Raw genomic sequence first — 24,894 nt, 5'->3', positions numbered from 1 at the left:
TTTTCCCAATGGTTTTCTCATCTACATCTTGTACTTTCTTGTTCAACATGTTGGTCATTCGTCTTATTTAGAAACCTTTTCTTGCCATTTCCAGAACTTAAATCAAAACATGTCTACAGTTAAGTTTCGTGAAACCATTCTTGAAAGTTCATTTGAAGCACAAACAGGTTCAGAGGAGCTCCAGCAAGAAGCACTACAAACCCTAGCTTCTATTACCAGGGTCAGTCCACAAAACAGGACTTTAGTAGCTCAAGCAAATGGAGCAATCCCTGCCCTCCTAGCCCTCTGCAAATCCTCCTCTCCCCTCATCCAAACGGTTTCATTATCTATACTCTTTAAACCCAAATCTTAAACAATCTCTTGCAGACATGGAAACCATCAATCATCTCAACTCCATAATCTTCTCCTCAACCTCCCCATCAGAGTCGACCAAGTTAGCCTGTTCCCTCGTCTGCAGCCTCGCCATACTTGATGAAAACAAGGCCGTGTTCGGGGTCGCCGGGACCATCCCGCTGTTGGTCCATGCAGTTTCGGACCCGCGTAATCCGGCTGCCCATTATCTGCTCAGTTCTTTAGCCAAGCTGATGCAGTTCCATGGTAACTGCACCCTAGCCGTTCGGGACGGAGTCGTCCCGGTGTTGATCGAAGTGGTGAAAAGCACCGACGGAGAAGACCTTTCCGGGACTTCCCTAGCTGTTCTGGAACTTGTTTCTAGGTTCGATGAAGGGCTGAATGCTTTGAGAAAGACGGACCATGTTGTTAGTTCGATGGTGGAGGTGATGAAAGGAAGGAGTATGATGAGCAAGGAAGGAGCCGCTGAAATACTTGTTCGGTTGTTCGAGGAAACTGAGGCCTGCGTTGTCGACGCTTTGAAGATCCCAGACTTCTTAACCGTGTTAGCTGATATCTCGGTCAGGGAATCCGCCACAGCTTGAGACAAGGCTAGTCTTTTGCTGAAGAAGACAAGGGTGCTAATTTGGATTCCTACTCTACTGACGCAAGCCACATGTTATTCTAATGGCCATAACAATGATGCTATTAGTCGAGGCTTAATTCTATAATTTTTCTTAAGCTTTTATCAATATTCCAACTTTATTCATATTTCTAAGATATTTGCACAATACCCCCCCCTTAAATTATGACATATTTCTATATTTACGGGAGCCATAACTTGTGAGTTAAACATAAATATTCATTCAATCTCTATAGACATACAAGTATATTTATTCAATTATCACGAGTATATTTATATAGCACTAACCAAATGCTCCGTAGTAAATGAATTATTGTTATTTCTTGAGGTCTTAGGTTCGAGTACCATATAAATGTCAAGGGTGTGAGTGAGCATTCAATGTCGAAAAGAAGTTGAGAGTTTTCTCTGAACAGATACTACCTTATACTTATCCCTGATTAATAAAAAAAATAAGTCACAACATATAGTTTAAACACATGTTTATTCAATTTCTACGAAAATTAGAACATATGTCATTATCTTATTAGTCCAAGTAAAATTATTTAAAAAAATAATATATAGATTATTGATGAAAAGAGAGAAAATAACGTGGGAAAATCATGTTAACATCTTTATTAATTTTTTAACAATCATTGATCAAATAAAAAAAGTATGACATCAGTGACAATTTTGTCAAAATAAATAGTTAAGTGACCAAGATAGAAAATAAGGAATAGACTTGTTACTATGGTATAATTTACCCTTATATTAATTAGACACATTTATTTTAGGGTAAAGTACACAAATGATCCCTCGACTATAGGTTATTTCACTATTAAGTCCCTAAACTATTGAAAATTATAAAATGGTTATTCGACTATAGGGTGCAACTTTCTCGAGTCACTCAACTATTAAAAATTGTAAAATGATCACTTAACTATTCATTATGTTCCAAACTCGTCATTTTTCGTTAAAAAATTAGCGGTTAACTAAGTTGGATGTTAATATGATGACTAGGATATGATAGTGGTTTGGGATCAGATTTTATCATATCTCAGTCAGCATGTTAATGTTTAACTCATAACACCCGCCAACTTTTTAATGACCAATGATGAGTTTGGAACATAATGAATAATCGGATAATCATTTTGTAACTTTTAAATTTTGATAGTCGAGGGATTCAACAAAGCAAAACTCTATAAATAGAGGACTGCTTTATAACTTTTAATAGTCGAATGACTTAATAAAATAATACCCTGTAACCGAAGGGCCATTTGTGTACTTCACCCTTTATTTTATACGGTTTGGGGCATCGGTTGTTCATGCATGGAAGCGTTCCCCAAAGCATTTCTTTTTGCTTTGTACAGCTTTTCTCTACTCATTCCCCAATAAAATTGTGGGAATTAGTTCATCTCTCTCTCTTGCTATTTTTATTTATAATTGTGGGAATTAATTTCTGTTTGGAAAAGGAAATAAAGGAGAAAAAAACAGTTTGCAGTGCAGAGCAAAAGATGGTCAAAATTTGAACCTTGAATCTATTCATTCTCCTTAATCATCTTCCCAATGGAAACATAAATCAATTACTTCATAAGATACTGGTTTAATCATAAAGTTAAAGTATAAGAATATTATGATTTATCATACCAACAATGTTGGTTTAAGTGGTAAGTAGCTTTATATTGCTTAAGCAATGTCTTAGGTTTGAGGCCTTGTGTATGAAGAAAATCTTCGTTGGGAGACTCACCCACCAAAACTAGGTATGCCAACTCGGGTCGATCCAGATTAATCAGGATGAAACCCGGAAGAAAAAAAAAAGGATATAATGATTTTTTTTTGTTTTTAAAAAATTGTACTTGCTCACAACGTGCCTTGTGGTCATGCAATAACTTCTTCAAAACCCAAAATAATATTAAGATTTGGGACCAATTTTTGAGGTGCATGGGTTATGTCGAAAATTGCAGTTTAGTCCCTGGTATTATTTCCCATTATCTTTTTTCAAAACCAAAGATAATTCTCAAAACCCTTTTGACTTAAAAAAGAATGAAATTCCTGGTACATCAACAAAGGAAAATTAGAAGAGGAAAAGGAACCCTAATTTTTTCGTATATAGTGACCGTTTATAAGGGATGAGTATGCTTCAAAGTATATATATATTACCATTATTATTATTAGGGTAAATTATACTATTACTCACTGAATTTTTTCTCATTGTACTTTCAGTTTTTCTAATTTTTCCCCTGAACTTTCGAATTGCTCATGTGGTGATTACTCTGAATTATTTTATTATTATTTTCATAATGTGACATTTTTTTATTATTTAATATAAAATAATTTAAAATATAAATTAAAAATAGAAGGTGGTCGGACACCATCTTCGACCACCATCTTCGACCACAGTAGATGGTGGTCATTCAGTCCTAAATGTCATGGATTGCATGGTTCGTCTCCACTCTTGAGTCTGAATCCGGTGGCTGTTTTACTAGAAAATGTCTCAAACCATGTGAATCTCAACTAAAACATTTCAGCTTCCTCACTTTTAATCTTCAATTCGTGGACTTCGAAGCAAGTTCTGACAAAATAGAGGTCGGATTCGGACTCATGATGTCGAGGCAATGCAACCCGTGAAATTTGGAACCGAAGGACCACAATCTACGGCGGTCGACGGCGGTGTTCGACCACCTTATATTTTTATTTTATATTTTAAATTATTTTATATTAAATAATAATAATAAATTCCACATCATATAAAAATAATAATAAAATAATTCAGAGTTGTCAAAACATGAGCAATTCAAAATTTCAGTGAGTAAATTAGATAAATTAAAACTGCAGCAAGTAAAATAAGAGAAATGGTATAGTTCTGTGAGGAATGATGTAATTTACCCTTATTATTATTAAAAGGAGACATGAACCTGTTCTTGGGTCATTCTAAGATAAGAATAAGTCATTTCTTTCTTCCTTTCTTGTTTTAGAGATTTGTGGAATAGTCATGCTGTCTGGTTAGAAATACTGCCTTTTGTTCCTCCTTATCCAATCCTCTAATTATTCAAACCATATCTCACTGCTTGAGTATGATAGAGTGAGGACCCTAATATGACTGAACCAAAAGATTAGTTACTCTACGACGGAATTAAGCATTCAGAGCTGATCATTTGTGTACTAGATTTTTACCGTATTCGATCCATTAATTGATTAATCTATACAATTTATATCCTCACTGGTTGGACTGCTACCAAAGAGGGATTTTATATTTTGGGAGCATAAAGGGGAAAACATGCAGAAAGAAGGGCAAATCAGGAAGTAAATGAAGATGAAATTGTTAATTTGCATGTGCTCATGCACTTGCCACTCATTTACATGCAACTAGAAGCCCTAAAAAGGAGTTGAAATTGGAACTTTTTTCTTCCCCTTTGGAATCTAATTTCAAATTTCCTTATCTTTTTTTTTTCTAATTCTAGTTCATCGTGATTCCCTTGTTCAAGGAAATTAAAGTGACATGAAAAAGAAAACCCTAAGCCATTCCTACTTCCAGCTCAATCAGCCCGGTTCTCAAGGTCTAATCCTCTATATAAAATACCCCAAACCCCCTTATTAAATTAAACCCACAACTTTGCTTACTTACAGCATCCCATCTTCTTTCTCAGGGTCTGCAACTCTCTGCACTTTTAGTTTGGGTACCATTTTATCCGAGCTTCATTATGGAGTTAATGCATGATCATGCATGCATGGCTGATTATGTTTTGTTTTAACCATGTTGTACAGGAGGAAATATGAACAGGCCGGGTGACTGGAATTGCAGGTCGTGCCAGCACCTCAACTTCCAAAGGAGGGACTCCTGCCAGCGCTGTGGAGAACCGAGACCCGGTGGCGAAAGAGGCGAGTATGGAAGTTTCGGTGGCAGCAGGGGCGGCGGCGGCTCATCGTTCGGGTTCACTGGACCCGACGTTAGGCCTGGCGACTGGTATTGCACCGTGGGCAACTGCGGGGCTCATAACTTCGCTAGCAGATCAAGCTGCTTCAAATGTGGTGCAGCCAAAGATGAATCGTCTGGTGGATTTGAAGGTGACAACGTCCCACGTATGAGGGGTTATGGCTTTGGCAGTGCCAGCTCTACTCGCTCTAACTGGAAATCTGGCGACTGGATTTGCACCAGGTACATTTCGTTGATTCAATATACATATATATACGTATACTGCATGGTTGAACGTAAGATTAAACGTTAGAACTGATGAACATTTGTTGATATGCTTGAACACAAGGTCTGGCTGCAACGAGCACAACTTTGCCAGCAGGATGGAATGTTTCAGATGCAATGCACCAAGGGACTCCACCACCCACAATTCTTCATACTAATTAATAAAATGAAATCTTCATTTTTGGGTACATTCTTTTTCTTTTTATAGACAACTTTGTGATAATTAAGACATTGCCCCTTAACAAATGAGTCTGGTTTCAGGTACTGGTGCAGTCCCAGGAGAGAGATGAGACAAGGCCATCCCGGATGATGCTTTCTGTCTGTCTGTCTGTCTTCGTTTTGTTTGTTTGTTTAGATGAATCATGTTTGAAAGACTTGGGTTGAAGTACTTAAGCTAATATCAAAGTATATAGATCATGCATGTAATTGATGTTATGGTATTTATATCAGTGTCTTTTATCTTCCCTTTCTCTTTGATAAGACTGCTTTTTTGTTTGTTTGAAAATGGTCCAAGGAACATTTGATCATTGCGACTTCAAAAATCAGACATATTGCTCACTTCTGCAAAGGGCAAAGCAAAGCTAAAGAGGGTTACTCTTGGACCACAATAGGGATCTTTTGTTTAAACCAATGCAAGAGAAAAAGAACACGTGTAGTGATTGAGCCTTTTATTGGCACCTAATGACTAAACCCTATTATTGTCATCTTCATCCCTTACGTTGTAAAATGTACCAGAAAATGTCATCCATTTCAAATCCTTCAAATATACTCATGAACAAGAGACGAAATTTAACGTGGTTCGACATTGTTTATCTCTACGGGTGAAATGAACAATAATCAACTATAAACATATAGAACACGAAGAGTACAAATACATGATATCACGTGTATCGCAAAATTCAGTATAGATACCAAAACCCAATATATCCCGAGACACTCTTCTAACATCTTTACAAAATTATCTCTCCAATAAAAACAACAAAAGTTACAGATATCCTAAAAAGATTACATCTCTCATAATAGAACCAACGGAAATGCATACCCTACCAATGAGTTTCATAGTTAATTAATTAATTAATCAGCTGCTAATAATTATTATTATCTTACCTTGACTGGTAAAAGGGAAAGATAATCATCTTTATACGTTGTACTTTGCAAAACAATGAAAAAGTGTTGATCAGTCTAATTTTCGATCAAATTAATTATCTTTTTTTATGATTATTGGGTGGGTTTACTTTGAGTAATCCTGCTTCAGCTTGTATATGTAAGATTTTTTTAATGAATAATTCACATAGGATTCCAAATCTTTTAAAGGTAAACTTTCATGGATCATCTTTATAAATTTGGTTTGGGTATAAAAGGTACGGACTCAGGAATTTATGTTAGAAGAGCGAATTTGAACTTATAAAATTTTAGGGGAAACAAAAACAGATTTTCAATAAAAATTATATAAAAGAATCTAAAATAAATAATAATCTTAGATTTTTAAGGGACGATCACCCCCACACGTCCTAGTCTAAGTCCATCCCTGAATATAAATATATAAAGGTAAGTGTCCCCTTTTAATACCAAAGAGCTCGTTGTAGTAAAGGGATGGAAAATTTTGTAGTTACATACATTACTATAATATTTTTAATTTAATAAAAATTATATATTAAATATTTTTTTATGAAAATACAGTTGATATAATTATAATTAAAATCAAACGATTTAAAAAAATATGGTCATGAAAATTATTTACTTAAAATTTATGAAGATCTCCTTCCTGTGAAGGCAAGTACTAGTCGGCTTAAAAGATCACAATTAAATGATGTTTAATCTATACCTGAGGATAGATTCATGGGTGTTAAAATACGACTGATTCGTGCATATTCAAAAATATTTTTGAGGGTATACATATATATTCATAACATAAAATTTTTATAAGATAAAAAATTTCAGTGTTGACATAATCAATAAAATAAATAAATAATTGTGGATCTTCTACGGGGTGTTGAATTCTCTAAAAAAAAAATCAGATTAATTTAGAGTGATTACAAGTGACGGCATATGTTGTAAAAACTCACAACCATTTGACAACGAACGCTCAAATATCCTATAGTCGTTGGTGCTCAAATTTGAGACGTCTAGGAATAACGAATAATATTTTTTTAACTACTTATATTAGTTGGTTTGTACAAACTCTCTTATGATTTAGATATTTTATTTATTTATTTATTTATTTTATTGGTTATCTAATATCATATCTCATATAAATAATTTTTCACCTCTTAAAATTTTAATATAATTTTGTATATTTACGCCCTTGAAGTTAGGTCATATGTTCATCCCTATCTATACCCATCCATTTTTTAAGTTGAAAGAATAAATTGGTCAAAAAGGGTGCATGCAATTCATTAGTGTGTGTCTGCTACTACAATCCATGATTTAGCTTTCACCATGATTCTTTGTTTCACTCTAAGCTTGGCTTTACGTTGCTTCGCTCCTCAATCCTCATTTGCTTTTTTTGATGTCAGTGAAGTGAAAGTACTTCCCATCTCACAATCCCATCATGTTTTCTTTATCAGGGTTGAGTCATTACCATTTATCAGTATTAATAGGATAAAAGCACACAAATGATCTATCGAGTATAAGATATTCTTTTATTGAATTTTTCGATTATTAAAAGTTACAAAATTATCATCTGATTATTCATTGTGTTCCAAACTCATCATTTTTCGTTAAAAAATTGATGATAATTTGAGTTGGATGTTAACCTAACGATTGTGATATGATAAAAATTTATCTCAAAATCTCAAACGACTATCATATATTAATTGGTAGGTTAACGTCAAACTCAAACCATCATCATTTTTTAACGAAAAAAAGATTTGTTTGGAACATAGGAATAATTATATAACTATTAATAGTCGGAAAACTCAACAAAATAACGTCTTATAGTTGGATGACCATTTTGTAACCGAGTTTTGATTTTGGTGGAGCTATAGTTTCTACATGGTTATGGATGGATTTGCTCCCATTTTCAGTGCACTAGTTGCAATCATTGTTCAACAATGATGGGGATGCGAGAGATGTTTGTTGGCTCTATTCAGTGGTGGAAGTATCCATGATTGGTGTACCAATCATCCCGAGATGGGTCCATCAACAAAATAAAATCAACAACTTGTTTAAAATATTGAACGTCTATCAATCTACAATATTATGTAAATTAAGCTGAAATTAAATTTTCTAAAATACTTTAATCAGTTCTAAACCTAATATAATTAAAAATCCGGGGTAAGTAAAAGGTTGTATATGTTTAAAGATGACTCTTAAACTTTTAACATTTAACGCTCACACCCCTAGCATCTATGAAACTCAAACCCGAATATCTGCTTGATTATGGAAAAAAACCAAAAAGCAACAAAGAAAAGAAAAAGACAATTGATGGGGTAAATTGGTAGATGAAAGAAGAGCACAATCATGGTTTCAAAACATCCTTTAGGGCCCCTCAAAAGCCCCTTGAAAACTGAAGAAATTTGGTTCACTTTGAGATGGTAAATGATTTGAAAAATTCAATACTGTGATGGTCAACTCGGTCTCTTACGAAAGCTGCTCTCAATCTAGTGTTGGGGATAGCCTACTATCTTACCTCCCCCTTACCCCATACATATGGAAAAAAATGACAGCCAATACTGTGATGGTCAACATTGAAAGCAAAGACGAAAATTAAAAACCCTTTTCTTTTTTTTTAAAAAAAGGGTAAATAAATCCAAATTCAAAGCATGGAAATATGAAAAACTTTTTAAAGCATTGTTTGTTGGTTTTCTTTTATTTATTTAAAGTAATAGCTTTTTAAAACCAAGCATGTTGAATCTGGTTAAAGTTTATGCCTTTTTAATCCTTTTAAAAAACCCATTTTTACAGTTGCCAAAGCTTGATGAGGGGGGCGTTTTTCTCATGCAAATTTCACAGTGGGATTGCTTTAATTGCTGCCTCATGATTGAAAGGATATAAAGGATATATTACTCATGATCGATATTGTTTGATACATCGGTAGCAATAAGCTCGGGACAAACCGAGTCAAAGAACAAGTCACTGCTTGAAAAAAGAGCCCAAGAAATTAGCTTATAGGCGACTTTGTTACAAGAACGAGATATATAAGCAACATAATAAAAAAATAGTTAATGAGGCTCATCCTAACAAATAGGTAATACTTTAAAATAAGAGTCTTTTATTTGAAAATAAAACGTTATGGGTCAAAATAGTTCAAGAAAAAAATAAGAGCTCAAGTGACTATCTAATCAAATACGTGTAGTATTTTTATCTTAATTAAAACGTTTGAAATTAAAATGCTAAAAAACCAAATAATGACTATAATAATATTAAACAAACATTATGGACGTTTTTCTGACATTATACCAATATTTTTTTTCTTAATATGAGATGGTGTTCTGTCCAAGGCTGAGCCCAGTTTTTTTATCGGTAGGTGCCTGACCTTTCATTGGCCTTGGGCTTTACACATCATAATTGGGGCAAAATTGACCCACTAAAATAAGCGGGTACTCGGATTTTAATTTGAAATCTACGAAAAATACTATAGTTCAGTGTAAACCGGTCACGTCCAGAGGACGAGTTTTACTAAATAATATTTTTTATTTAAATTTATATGTCGATGCGATAAATTCTAAAAAAATATAAGTATTTTATTAGAATTTATCTGGTTGAGGTGCAAATTCCAATAACAAAAATATTTTATTAAAACTCATCATGATCACATAAATTTTAAATCACTATAACAAATATCATAATTCACAAATAAAATATCTAATGTCGTATTGAACTAAATAATTAACCTACGGTAGTGGGCCATATTTGGGCCTTCAATTCCTGCACTATCCCCCTCAAATTCAATTTTTTTATGAGTTCCTTATTTCATTTATGGTGTTTACCTAAAATATTTCGTGCCCACCTTGAAATTTATTTTTTTTATTAGTTACTTATTTTTAGGGTGGTGTCCACCTTAAAATTTTATTTATACTCATTTTATTTAAAAAATTTATGTTGTCAACATATGTGCTCACCCTGAAAATCATCTAGGATCCGCCGCTACCTGTATTATGTATATATATATACTTATTATATTATAAAATATAATAATTTGTAAGGTTCAAGAAAGCAACCTCGCCTACCATGGCATTTTGAGATTTTTTTCATTATTTTTAAATTTATAATTTTAATATAGGAAGAATGAAAACATTACCAAAAATGTATCCATTGAGGTTGAAAATCGTAATCTAAGGGGTTGTTTGTTTATTTCAGAATGATTCAAATGCTGAATGATTCAGAGGCTCTGTATGAATTAGCTCTGAATGCGACATGTTGTTTGATAATGACTCTGAATCATTCAGAATGTATTTCTATGCTAAATCATTCAGCACTTTTTTACTGAATCAGTCAGCACTGAATCGGTCAGCATTGAATCATTCAGAGGTGCGAAACAAACGCGTTGAATGATTCTATTAAGAGGCAAACAAACAGCCCATAAGTGTCCAAATTTTGGTCAATGTCTTACACTATAGTATATAAGATTTTTTAAAAAGGTAGTGGTTTTATTTTTTTATTGAATTAGTTTGGGTGTCACATTGTCGGCAAGAACATCGAATCTGTTGTTGTCACAAGTATATTTAGGTATTGGTACCATCATTAAGTAATTATCATGTATTTCATTTTTAAATAATATTAAATAGTTTAATAAATGAAGTTACAAGGCTTTCACATATATTTTTTAATTTTTTAAATTTTAGTATGGATTTTATCCCTTTTTTTAACTCAATTATATATTTTTAAATCTTTTTGGTAAATGATAATTATATATTAGAAATAAAAAACTTGAATACATTTTCAAAACATAACTAAACTGCAAGTGAAACAAAGTTATCAAGAGAAAGTCAGCGTTTAATTTATCTAAACCAATAAACTAAGCGCATCTCTCCGTTATAGGTGTTGGAAGGAAAGGTTTGAACATTGGAAACTCAAAAATGTGATGCATATGATTAAGTGAACATGAAGACAAAGATAGCTTTGGATTGCTTATCTATCAGTCCCCGGTGTTTATTGCTGCTACCTTCATGGAGCAAGGAGGCATTCCACCATCAACCAATCCTGCAACGCTTTTAAAAGAAGCAATCCATGTAATTAGTTGTGGATACGAGGATGAGACTGAATGGGGCAAGGAGGTCAGTTAGTGAAGTATCATGGCCTTTAGTAGTGCCTAACCCAGTTCCCCTTTTTATACGCCCCAACACTTTTGTTTTTTTTCCTGTGACCAGATTGGATGGATTTATGGTTCTGTTACATAAGATATTTTGACTGGTTTTAAGATGCATGCCCGTGGGTGGATATCAATCTATTGCATGCCTCCTCGTCCAGCATTTAAGGGATCTGCTCCTATCAATCTTTCCGATCGTTTGAACCAAGTTCTTCGATGGGCCTTGGGTTCTATTGAGATTGTGCTGAGCAGGGATTGCCCCATCTGGTATGGTTACAAAGGAAGATTGAGGCTTCTGGAGAGACTGGCATACATTAACACTATTGTTTACCCCCTTACCTCTATTCCTTTGCTTGCTTATTGTATGCTTCCAGCCGTTTGCCTTCTGACCGGAAAATTTATCATTCCCGAGGTAAGCGACTATTATAGCTTCACTTTTTGCTTTAAGATGGATTTCTACCCCTGCAACCCTCTAACACTAATGTTTTCCTACCAAATTTTATGCAGATAAGCAACTATGCTAGCATGTGGTTCATTCTCCTTTTCGTCTCCATTTTTGCCACTGGAATACTTGAGCATAGATGGAGTGGTGTCAGTATTGAAGACTGGTGGAGAAATGAACCGTTCTGGACATCAGCTCATCTCTTTGCTGTTTTCCAGGGTCTTCTGAAAGTTCTTGCTGGAATAGATACCAACTTTACTGTCACCTCAAAGGCATCCGACGATGATGGCGAGTTTGCAGAGCTTTATGTTTTCAAATGGACATCACTTCTCATTCCTCCAACCACAGTACTTATTATCAACCTGGTGGGCATCGTGCCCGGCGTATCGTATGCCATAAACAGCGGTTACCAATCCTGGGGTCCGCTTTTCGGCAAGCTTTTCTTCGCCATCTGGGTGATTGCCCATTTGTATCCTTTCTTGAAAGGTCTGTTGGGTCGTCAGAACCGCACCCCTACGATCGTCATCGTGTGGTCTAATTCTTCTCGCTTCTATCTTCTCGTTGCTGTGGGTGCGTATCGACCCCTTCACATCGTATGCTACAAAAGCCGCTGCGAACGGTCAGTGTGGCATCAACTGTTAGTTCCGTTTTCGGATAATTTTATTCCTGTAAATGCTCTCTCCCCTTCATGTTGGCTATTGTGTGTATATAACCAAAGAGAGAGAGAGAGAGAGAGATGTTACAAACCATAAATCCCAGATGGAGAGACCTAAGACCAAGTACCCTTAGATATCTTTTTCTTCACTTCCATTCTTCTACAAAGTATATTATAAGTGATGAAGTTTGATCATGATGTTGTGTAATTTTAAATGTTCTTTGCATTGTTTTGGATTATGTAGATATTTTTATTCATCCAATGCTATGAAGGAGACTTGTTACTCTTCTTTTCTTTATTGGCTTAATTAGAAAATAGGTGCTCAAATTATACCGTTCGTTTGAGATTGGAGTAAAGACTATTCCTTGGTATTTCTTGATGTTTTGAAATCTAATCTTATAATGCTCTTATAAATTGGATAAATTACGTATTTAGCATCTAAAATATCAATTTTGATCTGTTTTAGTATCTAAATTTTTAATTTTTCTAAAGTCACACCTAAGTTTAATTTTTTTTTTCATTTTAGTACCCTATTCAAAAATTAATATTAATTTTTGAAAAAAATAAAGTTTAGGCACTAAAACAAATCAAAACTGATAGTTTAGGCACTAAATGCGTTAAGTTTTTAACCATGAGATACTAAAATAAAATAAAAATTAAATATTATGTATGATTTTGAAAAATTAAATAGGTAGTTTAACCTTCTTATTACATGTTATCTGTTTAGCTTTTAAGGGATAGAATTGTCGTATAAATTGATAGCTTCAACCTGTGTGGCTAATGCATCATGGAGCTCACACACTTGTTTTTCTACCTTCCATGACTGCAATGTAATTGAAGGAACATAGTGAACAAATTGTTTTACAACACGTTGCCTTGACATACAAACAATGCTATGTGTACATTTATGGCATGTGATTTATGATTTTGTTGCAATGTGGTTTTGAATGTTGTGAGAAAGATATCGCTTGACTATTTGTTTCTCTTTATAACTCGCTTGAAATGCTTCCTCACAGCTATTGCTACTGTTGTCACCATTGCCGAGATATTGAAGAACAATGGCTTGGCCATTGAGAAAAGTGAGTTTTACCCTTAACAAAGATACCTTTTAGCTTTCATTTCATGTTGAGAACTCAAACTTAGCATTGAGATATATATGCATTATATGTCAGAAATCATGACTTCTACCATTGTCATGAGAGAGGAATCGGGTGGACGACCAGTACAAAATGCAAAAGTAAGTTGAAAATACATACATAATGATTTTCTTAAAGTTACTTTATCACATGGTTCACATTAGACTGACCACTTTGGGGAATAGCCCTATTCTTTTGTTTGCAAGACTGTTAGAGCAATTAGATGTACAGGGAGGCCTCTTGTTATTGTGTAGTTAAGGGACATAACTTCTATTAATTGGTAGGTTAGAATGGAATAATATATATTAAAATTCATCTGTACTATTTATTGGTCCATTTTAAATCATTTAACACTTAATGTAAATTCTAATGAACACGGTTGAACTTATCTTGTTGCAATTTAGTATATTGTAGATTGAAATACTGCTGGGGAAGTCGGAGAAGTTTGATAAGTTGATGGCAGCTGCTGCTGAGGAAGCCTTGGATAATGAGTAATGCTAAGACAAGAAAAAGATGCACCATTAATTTTATCATCGTGTTGTTACATTTGTGAGCATCTTTAACAGTTCTTCGCTTGTTTGCCTGTGAGTGAAGCTTAGCCACTGTGATGAGATTTTAGGAATTTTTGTAAAAAATATTATGGCCGTTATTCAATATTCAAATTTGTTGTTAATTCCTTTCTTCTACGGTGCTGCATGACTGTGGTATTTGGTTTTCAGACGCAAGTTATAACAAGCACACGGTTGCTTTACTTTATGTTAAGAGGGGACGAAAATAGATTTATTAATAAAAAAAAATATACAGAAATATCTATATTACATGAAAAATTAAAATTTTAAAGGATGATCAGCCGTCAGTTCCCCTCGATTCATCCCATGCTGATTCTAAAGTCTTGCTTTCAAGATGCTTGTATTTGTTCTTGCATGACGCTTTCTATACACTGGAAACATGTAAAATCACTAGCAGGAATGATAAAATGGATCAAAAAGAGTAACCCGACTTAAATGGCTGCTAAAACATTACTCAACAAGTATTTTTTCCGTTCATAAAACATAAACTTATCTGTCTCAATTTCAAGGCCAAAGTAAACTGTATGCCAACTAATTTGACTTGCATCATTATTTCTTCCCTTGCAAACGCCGCAACCTGAACTAATCCCTCAACAAAAATAATTCAGCAGGAGAAAAATATTTAAAAATAAAAAAAAGATGAACCACCTAAAACAATGTCTTCTCATTCTTGTGTTCCAAAAGATGAGTTATTGTTATTCTATCTTGACCGGAAACTCTATGCATCGTCGTCATCTTTGTCAACCAGTATCCTTTTGCATGCTTCATAACACATGAAAGAAATTCCAGCAGCAGGTACCAACTTCATGCAACTCGGGCCCCAAACCTTTATACAGACCATGAATCCCATCTTGTTCGAGAATGCTTAAGAGTGCATGCACCACATTCTTGTAGACCTGTCTTCCACTTAGTGCTCCAACCTGCATGTGCTTACGAGCCACCTCCAGCGGGAACGTAGCACTACTTGAAATGGCCCCAGCTAGTGATCCAATTAGAAGTGTTTCGATGTTCCCAATTTTCTCCTCTTTAGAAATTTTACGGTATAATCTCCGTAAAGAATCATATGCAAAATAATTTGTGGCGGCATACGGAATTACTCCAATGAGACTAGGAGCAAGGCCTCTGTAAAGTTCAGCAGGGCCCTCCTTTCGCAGTATTTTTAAGAAAGCATCAAGTATACCATCATACATGTCCTTCTGCAAAATTAACAAGTATTTAAGCTAACACACACTTTTACTCTGTGAATTGCAAGTTCTAGACCGGGATTACCTCAATGGTTATTCGAGTCTTGACTAACTCAAGAGGATAGGTCACCAAAGTTGAGCTGACTCCAGCACAGGCCCCAGCAATTAACGAGGCAGGAATTGGAATCTTTGATTCTTCCCCAGGTTTGGGTGACAACAGCTTATTCACGGTATCGAAAGCAAATAGCTGCAGTACATGGGAAATGGATAAGAACGTGTCAGGAATAATTGCAACTCTCTTTTGACTAAACAGTACTAATATGTTTCAATATAAAAGTGCGTATAATCATAATTTATTTACCTACAGGGATAGAACTTGCAAAACTATTCTTAGCAACAAGCCAACAACCAAACACCCGTGGATACTAATATGAAGAAAAACTTAAGCATATTTAGTCGAGGAATTGAACTAAACAAGCACAACCAAAGATGACATAGTAGTAAAAAGCATAGAACTCATGGCAGCAACTCTCACCAACAATCGATCTATGACAAGCAATGCCCGTACTTGTCTTGTCCACTTCTTTCATATGTTTCAAAGTTTAATCATTGAGAAGATAAGAACAAAAAAGAACACCGTTGCAGAAAAAGAAAAATGCATCAAAAGCCTTGTTTACAACCTAGTCATACAAAAAGAAGATTTAATAATCAACAATAACAATATAATAGATATTTGAGAGTAGAATTTACGCCAACAGCCCAACACGATTGATCTACATGCTAAAATAATTACATCTTCAATGGTTTCGCATATCTCCTTAGTCAATTACATATTATATTTTAAACGTAAACCAATTGCATATTCAGTTGATGATATTTAACCAGATAGAAGCAAGTGCCGGCAAGTAGATGTTTATGAGAGATACATGTATACTAAATCTTTAGTAAAATAATGAGAAGATGCAAAAAAATAACAAAAGAAACAACAGCAACAGACAATGTTGGCTGAGGAATTAACTAAGACATGGAAACATCATTCAGTGAGAATTATTTGGCTTCGGATGGAGCAGAAAGGTGAAACAGTGTATGCATAGAGTGTTCATTATGATGAAAGTTCTTTTAGGAAGAATAGAACCATAAAGAAGACTATCCTTAGTCAATTACATATTCAATTGATGATATCCAACCACCATATCGATGACATGTCCAGAAAATAGAACAGAAAGTAAAAACTTTCTAGCCATTTTATTTACTGTTTCATAGTAGTGTCATCCAAGAATAGTTACCACCAAAAGACCCTTCAAGGGATTTAACGAAATACCATAGTGACCGGCACCTGTATTTTTACCATTACTTTTATCAAATTGCTTATCCAAAGTATCTATCCAACCGATCAGAAAACAATCACTCACTTTGATCTAGTTAAGGTAACAATCTACATTTTAGCTTGAAGAGTTGTATTGTTAACATGAAATAATAAAGAAACCAATTCAATTAGACAAACACTAAATAAAACAAGAAATTCCAGAGGGTCCGAAATTAGATAATCAATAGAAAATACGAAGAAAATACCTAAACTATATAAGAATTTGAAACAATAACAAACATGGGAAAGATTGACATCAAGAAACATAAGCTAAAACAAGAAAACACTATCATTTAAATGAACCAATATTACTTTATAGTGCATAAAGAACATCAGAAAGCTCAAAACCAAGCAACCGGCAGAGCAATATCAGTACCACAAAATGAAAAAACAAACAAACTGGACAACGTTAATAAAAATACCATTTGCAATTCAGGGATTCATTACCTCAATGGCCTTGCTAGGTGCAACTCGAATCACATTAACAAGATTACCCCTAAATAAACCTTTCCACCCATCAGTCTGCAATATATTATGGAAGACCTCAGTTGTAGAATTCCCACTGCTCCCAACCATCAAATGCGTCCTTATTGTCTCTAGTGGCGCAACGCAAGTCCTTGAAACCGCCCCGGCGATGCCACCGCTTATTAACCTTCTTAGTGAAGGATCGGAAACCTTGATTTTCAGCTTTAGGCCACCTTTCTTCTTCTTTTTCGACGCCGCTTCACCTTCCAGCCATCCTACAACCCCAATTGGTAAATACTTGGCAAACAAATCGGAAAATGGAGGTTTGGTCCCACCATTGTCACGGGGAGTTGGGGAGTTGGGCGAAACGCCAAATCCCATTCCCATTTGACCAACGCTTGCAAATAAGCCGCCTGGATAAGAGTTATTCGGTTCGAGACTCCATTGAGACCCCAAATCACATGTGGAGAAAACCCCATCTCTCTTATCATCAAACAACGACATTCCTTTCTTGCTCATAATTGAAAAACAATACAATTGAAAATAAAAACAGAGAAAATTGCTTGGAAAAAAATGCCTTTGTTCTAAGGCTATTCAATCCGTTTTTCCATTGCTTCAAGAAAACTGAGGGTGATTGTCAAGTAAAGAATCGACTTTGAACAAACAGGAACGTAAGAAAACCATTTTCGATAACAGGGTGTAAGAAAAAACCAAACCTTTTGAAGAATCCAAAGAAAAGAAGCGATAGAAACAACAGATGGATGAAAATTTAAGAATCCTTAAAATGGAAAGGGGGTGAAATACTAAAACAAAAGGGATGGATGGTAGGTGAATGAATCCGATTCTCGCAGGCAAGGGTTCCCTTTTTTTTCCTCTTTCCCTTCTCTTATAATCAGCACTCAGAAAAGGAAAGTATATTAAATATTAAAATAGTAGGTCTGCTTCGATTTGGTATGTAGGGTAGAGTGGAAGGGAAGATGACGATGTTAGGTTTTTGCTCTACTTCCGAATTCCGCTCAGCAATTCTGAAGCTGCTCCGCTGGAGATTTCAGTATTTGATGTGTTTCTTAATATTTATTTTAACAGGAAACATGGCAAAAGTATCCATTTTTATTAGATTTTTATAATTCTATTTTGGCTCCATCTCCATAGCTAGCTTTGCACCTTATATACATATTTTTGCAGTGATATTAGAGCCAATTTTAGTGCTATTATTATAGAGCATAGCATTGCTCTAAACCACTCGATCCAGTCTACATAACAAGGCGAAGCAAAGTAAAGCAGATCCTCAAATCATGCACATGTACATATATTACCCCAACTAGGGGACTTACATTTCAATGTAAAACTGTGTTTTACATTTTTAGATAAATTACCCCTTTAATACTTTAATTGTTAATTTTAATTCATTTTAGTATCTAAACCTTCATGCTTTTTTTAAAATTATACCTACAATTTATTTTTGATTTCATTCTAGTACCCATATTCAAAATTTAAAATTACGTTTTGAAAATATTAAAAGTCTAAATATTAAAACTGATCAAAATTAATAATTTAAGTACTAAATATATTAAGCTTTTAACTATGAATAATAAAATAAAATAAAAGCTAAATATTAAATATAGTTTGAGTGCTAAAACAGACTAAAAGTAATAGTTTAAATATTAGATGTGTATTTTACTACAAAAAAATTAATGGGTGGTAGGGATTTAGGCATTCCTTTCATCACTTTTGCTTCTCTAATTTCTTTTACACGATTTTATTTTAATTATCATTCCATCTCTTTTACAGTTCCCTTCAAAGTTTTTCTTCTTTCTCAACTGTAATGCTTTGATTCTCACAGAAATGACCCTGGGTTTGATAAGGAAAATGTTCATATTACATTAGACTTTAGTTGGGATAATTGGCAGCTGTGATTAATCGAAATGACAGATAAATTTCTGTTTTAATTCTAACAATAGGTATTAAAAATGTGGAATTGATACCAAAGTTTGAGAGAGAAGTAAAATTCACAACAATTAATACTGCTCTTACTGATGATATTAAGAGATAAATGACACAAATCGACCAAAATAATTATTGTTCTCTTCCGGATTCAAACACCATAAACACTAAAAGTACGAGTGTTCAATGTCAAATGACGATGTGTTGTCTACGAACAAACCAAACGTTATCGGTGATAAAAGAACAATTTTTCCGAGATTTTGGATTCGAACACCAAAAATACTAAAAGGAACAGATACCATCTTTTGATTAATAAAAAAAGATAAAATGACACACACATATATATAATGCAGGTCGTTTTAACTGCCTACCACTACAAAGTTATAATGGGTTTTCACTTTAATTCTGGAAGGAAAAAAACATAAAAACTAGAGATTTATGGGACTAAGTTCAACAATAAACTAAATAAATAGCTCAGTCAAAAAAAAAATAGAAAATAGAAAACAACTGGATCCCCTTTTAGGTAGTGTGACCATTTCCTTTCCGGGAACTTCATGTATTAGCCAAAGGGCAAAATACATGGCATTTGTGTTTGTTTTTTCTTTCCCTCGATAAAACACATCTCTACGAACCCGGAGAAAAATGACTCAATAAAAGTTTGCCTGTCATTGACAGGAAGCTGCACTTCATCAATCAAAATTACTCAAGGGGGAAATTTTAGTGGACGACGATATAGTTGAGAGGTGATAGAAAGCACTAGTCCTTGTGCACGGATGGATGGATGGATGGTAACTAAAAATAGAATGCAAAACCTAGAATTTCTTACAGGCCTCAACCTCGGTCGCCTGTGCATCCAACAGCGCTTTCCCCAAAGGATCTGAAGTAACTATTCTCATTGTTGCATCAAGCACGGCTTTCTGGTAGAAGTCATCTTCCATTTCTTTTTCCAAGGCAATGGAGATCGCTAAAGAAACGACTTCAGGGTGGTATGCTGGAGACTTTAGCTCCTCCACGCACTGCAACGCTTCATCCAGCAACCTAATGCTGAAATATTCCTCCAACAGTGCCCGTGTTTTTCTCAGAAGATCTGGGTTATGTCTGGCAGTCTGAGTTGGTGGTGGAGACATGGCAGTCACTGCAGTGGGTTTGGTAGAAAGAGAAGGTTGTGCAACAGGCTCAACTTCTAAATTTAAGTTGGATGGCCTAGCAGGAGGGGTAGAACTACCCTGCAACAAGGCACTTGTCCTACCACTCATCAGACCACTGCTACCTTGAGGTAACAGCCTTGGATTCATAGGTGTCAACTTATTGGTTGATGGTGACGGGACACGCCCTCCAGGCTGTGTACCAATTCCATCACCCCTTGGCATTGAGCGGGTTTTGGGAACCTCCCAATTACCATCGTCCATTCCAGGCATACCAGGCATCCTCCTAGTTCCCGGCATTCCAGGCATCATACCCCCAGTACCAGGATGAGTGATAGGAAAACCTCCGGGACCAGGACTTACTGGACCAACAGAAACAACACGACTATTCCTCATACTTGCAGTAGCACCTGGGCGCAGCCCAAGATTTTTTTCAGCCTCCGAATGAATTTCTGTAATTGTTTTGGCTTTCACCTACAAAAATCAATACAAAAAAGATATATCAAAACCCATCAAAACGAGCATGTCAACCATCTACCAAATTCAAGATAATATTGATCTTCATAAATTACCTCCTCACGTCTGGGAATCCAGTTGTTTGCACGTAGATCAAGGACATCACGAACCATAAATCTCAATCTTGGTGCAAGCTGAGGATTTTTAGTCAATTCCTTCAGTCTGTTGAAGTAGACATCATTTATGCGCCGTGATTTTGGAATCTCATCAAGCTGTTTACCAATAATGTTGAAAAACTGACAAATGGCCACAACATTCTCCTCAGCAGGACAAACTTTAGTATCAGGACCCAAGAGCTCCTGTTCACCATAATAAGCAAAATACACACACATGTACTAGTAAATTACTAAAAACCAAGTCCGATTCATAAGACCATGAGAAAAGAAGTATCATCAACAACCTGTACAATGTGATGCACAATCTTCTCAGGTACCATTTTCTGCTTTAGAAGCTCACCAATTAAACGAATATTACCAAGAGTCCGAAGCTTGACTATCCTTTCTTTATCTCTACGTTCCATCTCCTCTTCAGGGGTAGTCATCTGCCCCACTTCTTGCCTAAGCCTGTCAGCCCCCTCAAATGCCTCCTGACAGATATTCAAGAGGACTCGCTTAAATGTGATCTCTTTTCCACCAGGTTCATCGGATGGGAATGGAGGGAGCTTATCGTTAAGATCAGAACACAGAAGAGCATACATAGGACAAAAAGTGGGCTCCAGAACAGCCTTATCAAAAATCAGAGAAATAACACCCTATAAAGAGAGGGAGATATCATCAGTAATACGTTTACACAAATAGAAGTATGCAAACACATGTAATAAAAAAGAACAGAGATCTAAAAACCAATAACCTTCAAGATATCGGCAGATGTGATACCAGAATCAATAAGTTGACCCTTCAGAAGATCATACTTCTCAGGAGTCAACTTGTTCAGTATTCTGCACATATAACACAACCATTCAGAAATAACAGCAATTCATTGCTAAAATCATGAATTAGTTGCAGACAAAGGATTAAACTCGACAAAATCAAATCCACTTAAGCAAGCTAGTAATTTTTTTTTAAAATGGAAGACGTGGCAGCATGGACTGGAGTAATCTAACATAAGATTCATTTGAATTTTACACTATTGTGAAATTTTGTAAGAATGAAAGCATCTCACGTTCAGCAGCAACAAAAATTAGAAGTTCTAACACCAGCCACTCTGAACACTATTTAACTTGGAATTCGAGAAATCGATAGACCATAGCAGATTCCAAAGACATTCGTGGAAATGCCTTGTTTCAGTAAATAGAACACACTACAATGTGTGTTTGCTACAAATACTATTAGGCTGCCATTATGTTAAATTCAAAACCAGATCAGTGAATAATAAGATAAATGAAAGCACGGTCTACTTTAAGGTATTAATAGGAATCAGTGATAAATATGTGATGCAAGAAACCTACTAGTATGGTTTATCTTAGTCACAGAAATCAAAGACTTGCAAGATGCAAGAAATATATTTTTAATATATTTACCCTTTCACAGTCTTTAGAACACGCTCTTTGTCGGAAAGAGCCCCCCTTCTCACTGACCATGGCACCTCAGCCTTAACCAACGCTGGAGTTGGTCCTCCCTGATTCAACAAAGGAAACAGAATCTTAATGCCAAATTTGAGATACAGACTGAGATTGCTAAAGGGGTAAACATAGTTCTTACAATAACAGAATGAATACAAAGAAGCTAATATGAAGAGACCATAAGTGGCAGAGTTCCTAGGATGCTATCACTAAAATCGAAAATAATGCAATGAAAATGAGCAGATGAGTTTTTTTTTTTTTGATAGAAAAAAAAATGAGCAGATGAGTTGATAAAATGAATAAAAGAAAATCCTAAATGCACAGTTACCAGGTCTGTTGACCCATCTAATTATTATACATAAACCATTTTTAAAATAACTGAAGAACTGATTGAACCGTTGTTTTCTGATAGACCTAAATACATAGAGGTCAAGCTTTTAAGTGAAGCAGAACTGCCAATGCCAACACTAACGTCCAATGTAAATTCACCTATAGAAAGTTAAATTGACTGAAACACATCACAACATGCCTTGAATACCCACCCAACAACTCCACAAAAAAGTAGCAAGCAGTCGAGACAAACAATAAGATGAAGAAAAAGGAAATCTTAAATAGACAAAAAGAGTCTCATTTAAAGAGAATTACCCCTTGGTTAGAAGAGACTTGAGCCCTCGAGAACTGAGAGTTGAGTTGATCTTGAAGATTAGATTCATAACGGTTCCCCAATTCTCTATCCCGAAGTGATTCCCAAGACCTCTCCTCTCCAGTTGAAGGAAACTGTGCTGAACGATTACGCCAATCACGATTGTCAGGCTCAGAGTAACGAGTCTGAATCTGATTCGGCGGCTAGCAAAAGTTAAGAAAATATACAAGTGCTATCAAATAATAATTCCTTGGCAGTAAGATTTGGAAATACAGGAACTTTATCAAGGCGGTTATTTACTACCAAAATAAGACTATTGAAAATGCAAAGGCGGACTTAGAGCTTACATTGCTTTCTCCACGACTCCAGTTCTGATCTTCACCAAAGAGTTCCACTTCAATTTCTCGTTTGATTTTGAGAATCTCATCAGAAACTTCTACAGCCTAAAGAGAGTGCATTATGGCAAACAGCATAATCAGATATTCTATCAAGAAAAGCCAAAGTGCCATTAGATTTCAACCCAGTAGCTGAAACTAATTAGGAAAATGCTGAACAACGTATTCATATGGCCAACTCAATATGATTGAAACAGAATGCTAACACATTGAATAACTTGCTTGCATGCAAATAAAAGGCCTAATTGTTCTTTTAAATTTGGGTTTTAGAAGTATGGTGAATAAGGTCGTGCACTTACCTCCCTAAGATGTAGAAGCTGGTCCCTAGTGTACCGTACACGCTCACGACCCTCAAATCGTGAGTCTCCAGCCTACAACAGTAAAACAATTAACAACTCTGTTATTTATTACCCCAAAAAAACATACAATTACTTGTATAAGCTATTGTATACCAATTCGGAGGATGTTAAAAATATATTACTGAAAAAAAAACTGCGTATTCTTTCATTCGTAAATAACAACGTAATTTGAGAAAATAACAAGTATGCCACTAAAGAATACAAAGGATGAAGTTACAACCTCTCAACAATAGAATATATCTTAAAAATTTCATGCAATCAACGATAACATCGATAAAATCAAATCTCCCACCAAATTAACATCAGAGAGCACCACGGAACAGCCTCTACACTAACATTTGAAAGAAAACATCTATAATAAATCCAAATCAATAAGAAGTCTAGATCCAATAATACTGAGATAAAAATTTTTAAAAAAATAATAAAAATATATAACCTTAATGGAAAACGAAGGAGTAGCGCCGCCATGGGGACGAAAAAGGGGGAGATCGGAAGAAATGGAACCAAAGGATAAAGAGGAAGAGGATGATGATGAAGAAGAACCAAGGAGTCTGCTCCCTCGACCACCACCAGGCCTTAAGCTCAACACCGTCTGATCACCCTGCTGCATAACTCGATCTTTTCTCACGTAAGATTCAATTTCCGGCCGGCCGATAAAAAGAACAAAGAACTCAGCGATACGTAAAACGCTGAATCTGAAAGGGAAAAAGAAAAGGAGGTTTGATAAATAGAGCTTAAGGGAGATGAAAGTGAGCTTCTTTTCTTCTCTCTCTTCAGCGGGAGCGCCAAGAAGAGAAGAAACTATGTGCTAGGACGGTAGAGTGAAAAACAAACCCTTGTTTTGGAAAGGTTTTTTCCTACTCCTTTTTTTTTAGTCATTTTCTTTTATTTATGAATCCGATTCTGAATTAATATTTTTGCGTAATTACATCACTATCCTTCCGGATTCTTTCGGGGTTCGGAACTTGCCTAGATTTCTTTGGTTTTAATTGACAATTTTACCCTTAGCTCTTCTTAATAATTATTAAATTAGGTCTATTTTATTTAATAAATATATATATATATTATTTTTATTAAATAAAATATACCTAATTTAAATTAATATGTGTGTGTTTGT

At 35.1% G+C, this 24,894-nt stretch overlaps 3 protein-coding genes and 1 pseudogene across 5 annotated transcripts; 2 read left to right on the top strand and 2 right to left on the bottom strand.

Annotated features, from left to right (window-relative positions):
• The first annotated feature begins 19 nt into the window (after positions 1 to 19).
• LOC120182184 (TATA-binding protein-associated factor 2N-like) lies at positions 20 to 5,473 on the top strand. 3 transcript variants are annotated; one of them, XM_039187183.1, is made up of 6 exons: positions 20 to 49; positions 1,210 to 1,217; positions 1,935 to 1,936; positions 4,715 to 5,105; positions 5,212 to 5,332; positions 5,409 to 5,473. In XM_039187183.1, the coding sequence occupies exons 4-5, from the start codon at positions 4,723 to 4,725 to the stop codon at positions 5,303 to 5,305; spliced, it is 477 nt and encodes a 158-aa protein (XP_039043114.1). In that variant the 5' UTR covers positions 20 to 49; positions 1,210 to 1,217; positions 1,935 to 1,936; positions 4,715 to 4,722; the 3' UTR covers positions 5,306 to 5,332; positions 5,409 to 5,473. The 3 variants fall into 3 exon arrangements, with proteins under 3 accessions (XP_039043114.1, XP_039043115.1, XP_039043116.1); XM_039187184.1 differs by lacking the exons at positions 20 to 49; positions 1,210 to 1,217; positions 1,935 to 1,936 and adding an exon at positions 4,562 to 4,626; XM_039187185.1 differs by lacking the exons at positions 20 to 49; positions 1,210 to 1,217; positions 1,935 to 1,936 and adding an exon at positions 4,567 to 4,597.
• A 5,758-nt stretch (positions 5,474 to 11,231) lies between these two features.
• LOC120182178 (probable cellulose synthase A catalytic subunit 1 [UDP-forming]) lies at positions 11,232 to 12,765 on the top strand. Its single transcript, XM_039187177.1, has 3 exons — positions 11,232 to 11,365; positions 11,459 to 11,809; positions 11,905 to 12,765. The coding sequence occupies exons 2-3, from the start codon at positions 11,510 to 11,512 to the stop codon at positions 12,589 to 12,591; spliced, it is 987 nt and encodes a 328-aa protein (XP_039043108.1). The 5' UTR covers positions 11,232 to 11,365; positions 11,459 to 11,509; the 3' UTR covers positions 12,592 to 12,765.
• Positions 12,766 to 14,607: 1,842 nt separating this feature from the next.
• LOC120182162 lies at positions 14,608 to 18,092 on the bottom strand (annotated as a pseudogene).
• A 1,559-nt stretch (positions 18,093 to 19,651) lies between these two features.
• Positions 19,652 to 24,628, bottom strand: LOC120182232 (eukaryotic translation initiation factor-like). The gene is made up of 9 exons (XM_039187235.1): positions 24,214 to 24,628; positions 23,718 to 23,789; positions 23,371 to 23,466; positions 23,026 to 23,226; positions 22,339 to 22,436; positions 21,669 to 21,756; positions 21,220 to 21,570; positions 20,876 to 21,118; positions 19,652 to 20,777 (listed from the first exon to the last, which is right to left on the bottom strand). Exons 1-9 carry the CDS (start codon positions 24,385 to 24,387, stop codon positions 19,971 to 19,973), a joined length of 2,130 nt encoding a protein of 709 aa, XP_039043166.1. The 5' UTR covers positions 24,388 to 24,628; the 3' UTR covers positions 19,652 to 19,970.
• Between the last annotated feature and the right edge of the window lie 266 nt (positions 24,629 to 24,894).

This window comes from Hibiscus syriacus, unplaced genomic scaffold, assembly GCF_006381635.1.
Source record: "Hibiscus syriacus cultivar Baekdansim isolate YM2019G1 unplaced genomic scaffold, ASM638163v2 tig00112632_pilon, whole genome shotgun sequence".
In the NCBI taxonomy this organism is placed as follows: Eukaryota; Viridiplantae; Streptophyta; class Magnoliopsida; order Malvales; family Malvaceae; genus Hibiscus; species Hibiscus syriacus.
This window is presented reverse-complemented; position numbering and strand designations above follow the sequence as displayed.

What these genes read in the sequence shown, in the direction of transcription:
- LOC120182184 (XM_039187183.1), top strand. Translation starts at nt 4,723, where the DNA reads ATGAACAGGCCGGGTGACTGGAATTGCAGGTCGTGCCAGCACCTCAAC. An exon ending in GGCGACTGGATTTGCACCAG is followed by an intron (nt 5,106 to 5,211) that starts GTACATTTCGTT and finishes CTTGAACACAAG; the next exon opens with GTCTGGCTGCAACGAGCACA.
- LOC120182178 (XM_039187177.1), top strand. Translation starts at nt 11,510, where the DNA reads ATGCATGCCCGTGGGTGGATATCAATCTATTGCATGCCTCCTCGTCCA. An exon ending in GAAAATTTATCATTCCCGAG is followed by an intron (nt 11,810 to 11,904) that starts GTAAGCGACTAT and finishes AATTTTATGCAG; the next exon opens with ATAAGCAACTATGCTAGCAT.
- LOC120182232 (XM_039187235.1), bottom strand. Translation starts at nt 24,387, where the DNA reads ATGCAGCAGGGTGATCAGACGGTGTTGAGCTTAAGGCCTGGTGGTGGT. An exon ending in CATCTGCCGATATCTTGAAG is followed by an intron (nt 21,571 to 21,668) that starts GTTATTGGTTTT and finishes CTCTCTTTATAG; the next exon opens with GGTGTTATTTCTCTGATTTT. An exon ending in TTGTGCATCACATTGTACAG is followed by an intron (nt 21,119 to 21,219) that starts GTTGTTGATGAT and finishes TATGGTGAACAG; the next exon opens with GAGCTCTTGGGTCCTGATAC.